This window comes from Lactuca sativa, chromosome 7 (assembly GCF_002870075.4).
Source record: "Lactuca sativa cultivar Salinas chromosome 7, Lsat_Salinas_v11, whole genome shotgun sequence".
Taxonomy (NCBI): domain Eukaryota; kingdom Viridiplantae; phylum Streptophyta; class Magnoliopsida; order Asterales; family Asteraceae; genus Lactuca; species Lactuca sativa.
In genome coordinates this window covers 159,958,393-159,966,384 of record NC_056629.2, presented here as the reverse complement: position 1 = coordinate 159,966,384, position 7,992 = coordinate 159,958,393, and the positions used below count along the sequence as shown (strand labels likewise).

Here is a 7,992-nt window from a genome sequence, read left to right as displayed (position 1 = left end):
GTTCTCAAATAAGGCTTGAACCATCTACTTAAATAAAAAGTAATCATTAATTAGGCTAGAAACTCTTAGGTGTCATTTTTTGAACTAACATTAATATTTTGCAAACCGGATGATATTGCTTTGCAAAATAAATAAATAAATAAATATCCGTTTTTCTTTTACCCGTGACCATTTATAAAACAGTTTTGATAAAAAAAAAAAGAAAAAAAAAGAATTTTGAGAAATTCGTTTTTGCAAAATGAATATAAAAGTTATTCGAAAATGTGATATTTTGTGAATAGATACTCCCATTTTTGTCATTTTCATGATTAGCCCTTAACAAATACTATTATATTTACAAAAAAAAATTAAAAAAAAAAATTGACATATGTCCGGAAATATTGTCAATGCAAAGACAAAAATAAGCCATGTTCATAGGTCTCACATGCAGCCACAAAAACCTTTCGAGGTGTCAAATTGAAAGCATCCAAAATAACCTAAAGAAGTAACACATGTTTAATATGAAAGAAAAGTCTAACTCCACACACTTGAATTCTAAAACAGAGAACACACGGCCTAATTCATAATTCATAATTCAATCCTCTTTTAAGGATTTCAAAATGAAAATTAGCTTCCCCGTTACTTCTAGATTTCCTACACTTGTCGTCTTATCTAATTCTTAATTTTTTATATTAAAGTCTTTATTGATTGATTCGATGACATATCAAAATTATATAGGTTTTTCTTGTATGTGTTTGCCAAAAGTAATAGGTAGTTGATAGCTATTAATTAAAAACTAAACTTATTCTTTTTATTATACTTAAAAGATTATAAAATATGTAAATTACATAAAAATAACGCTCAAACTTTAAAGTAATTTGAAAATTGATAAAAAAGAAAATAGTTTTTATTTAAATGCTACATAAAATAGTTTTTAGATGTGTAGCATCATGTTTAAACTAAATGCTTAGGTTACAAGGTATAGAAAAGTTTTTTTTATTGCGTATTGGCTTAGGCTTGAGGGAGTGGTGCGGTAGAGGGAGCGCAGTTTTGCCACATAAGCAGCGAACACCGCATCTAGGGTGCGGTTTGGGTGCGGTTCGAACCGCAGTGCGGCAAAAAATGACCGCAGCTTGTGATTGGGTGGGGATAATTTGACTAGCTTGTGATTGGTTGGGGAGAAATTAAAGTTTTTATTTAAATTAATTTTTAAAAAAAAATAAAGTGTGGCTAAGAACCGCACTTTTGTGGTAAAAATGACGTGGCGCTTACGTGACAACGAAGGGAGTGCGGTTTCGGTTGCACCACACCCTCCAGCCTTATGTGCACAAATCTTCACACGTGAACATCGTACCAAGGAGGAATAATGATGGCGTGGTTTGATTGCCTTCTCGGATGATCACAGATGTTTTCATTGGGCCGGGGCAATTTGGCTTTTTATTTCATGGTATTTCTCAATTTTCCTATGAGTTTTAATCTGCAATGAAATTATTATTCAAACACTTTGGGGATATATGTATATACTAAAGTCTTAATATTTTTATCGATTTGACAACAAAGCCATAAACTTTATTTCTTTGGCAGTAAAGTCTTAGCTACCGGTAGTTTTAATACTTTATTCAAGTTTACTATTTTTTCCAGTTAGTCGGTAATTAAGACTTTATTGTCAAAAAAATAAAATTTAGTGTCAAATTGTGAATTAGGACTTTACTGTCAAAAAAATAAAGTTTAAAACTTTCTTGTCAAATCGTTGAAAATATTGTGACTTTATTGTATGTATCCCTTTTTTGGTTAGAAATTTAATGGTATGTTAGTCTTTAACCATAAGAGTTATTGAAACTTGCTCTAGTTAGCTAGATCTTATTAAAATCCTTAACGTTTGCTTCTTGTTAAATAGTTTTATTAATCTCAACAAACCGACATTGAAAAAATGAAGATAATCAAGAAAGAAAGAAACAACCAAGGTTGTGTTGACTTTTTCAAGTCCTAAAAATGGAAAACTAAAACACCGAAAAAACAAAACTACCCTTCTACCCCTTTTTCCACATTCATACCCTTTTGAGTAGACGTATGTTTTTTATGTTTGTACAATCCGTCCTCACTTTTCAGTTCAAGATTTGACGACGAACCAATAAGAAAGTTTTACAAGTCTTCTCACCCTCTCTTGCTCTATCTTTTGCACTTCTTTCACATGATCGTAATTGTATCGGAATAAAGATGATAATGATAAAAAAAACAGTGGTGTTGCATGAAAATCACAATTAAAAGTTTTTGGAATACAAAAATCTAATAAAGGGCCAATATTTTCAATGATTTGACAAGATAATCTTAAACTTACTTTATTTGACAGTAAAGTCCTAATTCATTATTTGACAAGAAAATTATAAACTTTATTTTTTGACAATAAAGTCCTAATTAGGCTAACCGGAAAAATGGTAAGCATGCGAAAAATTGTTAGTAGTTAGGACTTTCCTGACAAAAATGTAAATCTTAGGACTTTCTTGTCAAATCGATGAAAATATTAAGACTTTAGTATATATATATATATATATATATATATATATATATATATATATATATATATATATATATCCCAACATTTGTCTATCTTTTGTTTATTTAAATTGATAAATAGCTAATATGATTAAATTTAAAGATGACAAATTTAATACAATAATAAATCTGAATGTTTTTAAGTAATTGACTTAATTTTTGGTAAAGGAAGTGCTCGACAAAAATAACTGGAAACGGGTAGATTCTAGCTGGTAGCGTTTTGTTAAACGCTATATAAAGTAGCATTTGGATTTGAAGATTTTTGTTTAAATTAAATGTTAAAAGTCTGTAGTGTCAAACAATGTTTTCTATTCAAAATGGAGCGTTTTGTCAAACATTAAAAGCTAGAATCTCTCAAACGCTCCCAAAATATTCGTGTTGAACACGTCCAAAATAGAAATAGTCATATATATTAAGATCTATAAATTTTTAGTGATTCGAAAACAATTATAATTGAAACTTTTGATTAATATAATTTGATTGATTTTTATATTAATTTTTAATGTAATTTTTCTATTAGCAAGGTGTTTATTTAAGTTTAAAATTATGTTTATTTATTTAATCTAATATTAAAAAAATCAAAAATTAAAAATATAAATGATATGAAATAACAACCATTTTTAAGGGCTAAGCTCAGCGGTATCAGGTGGTGCCTTTCTTTTTTGAGGTCGAGGGTTCAAGTCGTGGACATAGGTAGAATAAGTGTTGTTAGCTTAGGAGTAGATTAGATTTGCCGGTTCAAAAAAAAAAAAAACTAATATACTACTAAGATGTATTGAAGATGATGTGACCCTCAAAATACCGTACTTTTCAAGTGAGATTGTAGGCACAATGCCCTTTCGCCTTAAATCTCCAAAAAAAAGTTGTTTAAATCATTTTTTTTTGTTAAAAACTAAAAGATTAAAGATTAAAGCTAGCTCTTAAAACAACCGTAAACACCCATAATTCAAATATTAGATTAAAACTAGCTTTTTCTTTTTACTTTAATTTGTTTTGTAGGTTGCAAATTGCAACATATATATGGAAACTATCCTGAAATATAGTATTTCATTGATAAATAATTTAATGATAATATCAAATTGAACTTTTAAACATTCGCAGCAGCCTAGGGTTAGAAATAAAATAATTGAATTATGGGTGTGCACATAATAACATGTAATAATTTACGTCATATACGTAAGGACAGGTGTCGAAGAATTCCACCAATGGAACACCTACTTTCAGCCTACCCACACTCCAACTTTTCACACCCCACAAATCCAATTATAAATACGACTCTTTACATTCTCTTTCTCTTTGATATTTAATCTCGTTTGTTCCTTCATCCCTGCAACATATAGACAATCATCAATCAACTGTTTCACCTTCCTTCAATCGGTCTATTCAACTCAAACAAAATGACGAAAGACATGACAGGAAAACCCGTCTTTTTCAAGAAAAACACTCTCATCCGAAGACAAAAACTCGCCGTTCTCCTCCACAGCTCAGAACCAAACGTTTTCATCACCACCCACCAACAACCGGAAAACATCGATCACCGCAGTAGCAACGCCTCATTACCTAGCCCTGACTTGTCTTCAAATTCATCTCCAGTCTACCCCATGTCACCAATCAACCAGATGCCATCACCCTACTCCAAATCTCCTTGGACTCTTCCTCATGGTAGCAATGGCGACGAAGGTAGCATCCACAACACTGCCTTGATCGGGTCTTTGATACGTGAAGAGGGTCATATCTATTCGTTAGCGTCTTCGGGGGATTTGTTGTACACAGGTTCGGATTCGAAGAACATTAGAGTGTGGAAGAATCTGATGGAGTTTTCTGGTTTCAAATCAAGTAGCGGTTTAGTCAAAGCGATTGTTGTTTCCGGTGATCGCATATTTACCGGCCACCAGGATGGGAAAATTCGGGTGTGGAAATATTCAGACAAGAAGAAAAAAGCTTACAAACGCGTAGGTAATCTCCCCACGACGAAAGATTACATCAAGAAGTCAATGAACCCTAATAATTACATTGAAGTAAGACGTCGTCGTAACGTTCCATGGATCAAGCATTACGATGCTGTTGCTTGCATGAGTTTGGATGAAGAACGAGGGTTATTGTATTCAGGATCGTGGGATAAAACAATGAAAGTTTGGAGGCTTTCAGATTCAAAATGTTTAGAATCTGTAAACGCTCATGACGACGCCATTAATTCCGTCGTCGTTGGGTTTGACGGTTTGGTTTTTACCGGGTCCGCCGACGGGTCGGTGAAGGTGTGGCGGAGGGAGTTAGTCGGGAAGACCACAAAACACGTTTTGGTTTACACGCTTTTGGATCAGGACAGCGCTGTCACGTCTGTGGTGGTGAACACCTCTCAAACCACCGTGTACGCGGGATCCTCCGATGGACTGGTGAACTTCTGGGAACGGGAGAAGCAAACGTTATCACACGGCGGAGTTCTGAGGGGACACAAGCTTGCAGTGCTTTGTCTCGCAACTGCCGGAAACTTGTTGCTGAGTGGGTCGGCGGACAACAGCATCTGCGTGTGGCTGAGGGAAGGTGGCGGCATTCATAATTGTTTGTCGGTCTTGAATGGCCACACTGGTCCGGTGAAATGTTTGGCGGTTCAGGACTCGAGTGAAGATGATGATCAGAAAAATCAAGAATGGATTGTGTACAGTGGTAGTCTGGATAACTCGGTAAATCTATGGCGGGTATCAGAAGAGCCGGAAATTACCATATGAAGCTTAAGGAATTGACAACACGCGCCGCCCTTTAGTGGTGGAGATCCATGATCGCACTCAAATTAAGAGAATTTTGAGAATCGTCGATTGAAATGATGGATAAAGATCACAAAAGTTTGCATTAGATAGAAAGCGTGAAAACGTTTGATCAGATGGTTTGTTGATGAAGATCTATCACCGGCCAGCCTTCCAAAAATTTGTTTTATTATTTTATATATAAAATGTAAATGGAAGTCATGATTTCTTTTTGATGATGAAGAAACTGTAGCATTTGTAAATGTTTATATATAACAAAATATAAAAGTGTGTATCTCTCTCTATCAATGCATACATAGTTCAAGGAGAAAATGTACAAAATACATCATGTTTTACATTTTATTTTTATTTTGATATTGCATTACTGTTAGATCCAAATTGAACATCATATATTTCAATTTTATTCAATATTGAGGGTTACTTGATTGCCACCAGGGCATCCACAGCTCATTAGTTTGATGGATTGCCACATAATTTTTCTATATTCCATATAACTCAATCAATTTTTTTCTACAATGTATTGAAGTCTATAACGTTCAACAGAAAGTTACAAAAGCTAATTTATATTTAAGATTAGAAAACTTTTTTTTTTCCCATTGAAGAGTTCAATAGTCATTAAACTCTAAATCAATTAAATGTCAAGATAACATCTTATTATGACAGAGTTTCATCGATTAAATGACAACTAAATTTGCCACCTCATTCAACCCTCTCATTGAACTCACCATTGTAGATGCTCTGAGTTCCTATTGATTACAGGATTTCTTGATGGTTCATACACATTTGCTTACGTGGAAAATGCATATAAGTTTAAAAAACAAAGAATTACATTAAATGTTTATGTTGGGCTAATGGTGCAATAAAAACAATAATGTTTGAATGTCAAAACTGATTCATTGAGACTAGCGACATATCACTTATGAACAGGAACTTTTTTTTTTCAACGTTCAGACGTTATTTATCCAACCTGTATACACCGTAAACATTCAATGTATTGTTGACCTGATAAAGACAATCTTCCTAGTACACAACTAGGGAACACAACAAAACAATGAAGAAGGAAACACACAATTACACACACTTGTGTATCTGATTAACATAAAAGAAATAGATTACAAAAAGAAGCCATAAAAGGCAAAAAAAAAAAAAAAAAAAAAACTGAAAAAGATAACTGCTACTACACTATGACTATCTAGAAAACAGGAAACTACAATTTGAAAACTGCCCACTATTTAGAGGAGAAAATACTAGACAAATTAAAATAAACATAAACTAAAAACAAGGATAGTGGCAAGCACGTGAGCTGCTTGATTGAGTCTAGATGTTGCTCATTTAATATTCCCTCTCAACATCAACTTCTACCATACCCATCATGTTGTTGAATTCAATAAGCTTTTCACTTGCTAGACTCTTGTTTAGGATATCTGCAACTAGCTTAGTCGTCTTCACATATTGCAAGTCTATTTCGCCCATTAAGACCTTCTCTTTAATAAAGCGGTAGTGAACTTCAATATGCTTGGTGCGAGCATGAAATGTAGGATTCTCAGCTAGTTTGATGGATGACGTATTGTTACATAAAAGTGGAATGCTGTAATCAACTTCCTGGTTTAGATTCTTCAACAATTGAACAAGCCAGGTGCACTCTTGAGCTGCCATGGCAACAGCTCTATATTCCGCTTCAGTTGTAGATAAAGACACAGTGGGTTGACGCTTGCTACTCCATGATATGATGCTGGAACCAAGCATGAACACATAGCCAGTTGTTGACCTTCTTGTATTTAAGTCACCGGCATTATCAGCATCACAAAAACCCATCAATTTACAACTAGGTTCCCTCTTGAACTGAACACCATAGTGTAGGGTAGTTTTGATGTATCTTAATACTCTGCGTGCAGCTCCAAGATGAGGCTTTCTCGGATTCTGGATAAATCGGCTTAAAATACCAATGGCAAATGATATATCCAGTCGCGTCAAGGTGAGATAAATCAAGCTTCCTACCATCTTTCTCTATAGTGTTGGATCTTGTATCTTACTTCCTGACTGTGCACACAGTTTAGCATTAGTATCCATGGGTGTCACTGCTGCTTTACATTCCAACATTCTAATCCTCTTCAACAAATCAATATAGTACTTTTGATGATGCAAAACTATGCCTTCATCATCATAACTTAGTTCGAGTCCTAGGAAGTGTCTTAGTTTTCCCAGGTCATTCATATGAAAATGAGTGCTCAGATTCTCTTTCAGTTGATTGATCATATCTTCCAAGTCACCTGTAATTATCAAGTTATCTACATAAACAAGAACCAACACAACTTTACTTCCAACCTTCTTCACAAATAAGCTAGCATCTGCTGGAGTACTTATATACCCGTTGTGTTCAAGGAATTCAACCATTTTTCCAAACCATACCCTTGGAGACTGTTTTAGCCCATACAAGGCTTTCTTAAGTTTACACACATAACTTGGATGACTTTTACTTTCAAAACCATGGGGTTGATCCATATGAATCACATGATCTAAGTCTCCATTTGCCATAGATTCCATCTTTTACTTGCTGCCAAAGCTAGCAAAACCGTAATTGTAGTTAACTTAGCCACTGGGCTAAACGTGTCCTCATAATCCAGTCCGTATTGCTGTGAGAAACCACGGGCTACCAGATGTGCCTTATACCTACCTATTGATCCATATGTATTACGTT

At 34.2% G+C, this 7,992-nt stretch overlaps 2 protein-coding genes across 2 annotated transcripts; one reads left to right on the top strand and one right to left on the bottom strand.

Moving 5' to 3' along the window:
* The first annotated feature begins 3,844 nt into the window (after positions 1–3,844).
* LOC111895589 (protein JINGUBANG) lies at positions 3,845–5,568 on the top strand. Its single transcript, XM_023891673.3, has one exon. The coding sequence runs from the start codon at positions 3,930–3,932 to the stop codon at positions 5,256–5,258; it is 1,329 nt and encodes a 442-aa protein (XP_023747441.1). The 5' UTR covers positions 3,845–3,929; the 3' UTR covers positions 5,259–5,568.
* Positions 5,569–6,626: 1,058 nt separating this feature from the next.
* Positions 6,627–7,295, bottom strand: LOC122195218 (secreted RxLR effector protein 161-like). The gene has a single exon (XM_042896800.1). It carries the CDS (start codon positions 7,293–7,295, stop codon positions 6,627–6,629), a length of 669 nt encoding a protein of 222 aa, XP_042752734.1.
* Positions 7,296–7,992: the final 697 nt, after the last annotated feature.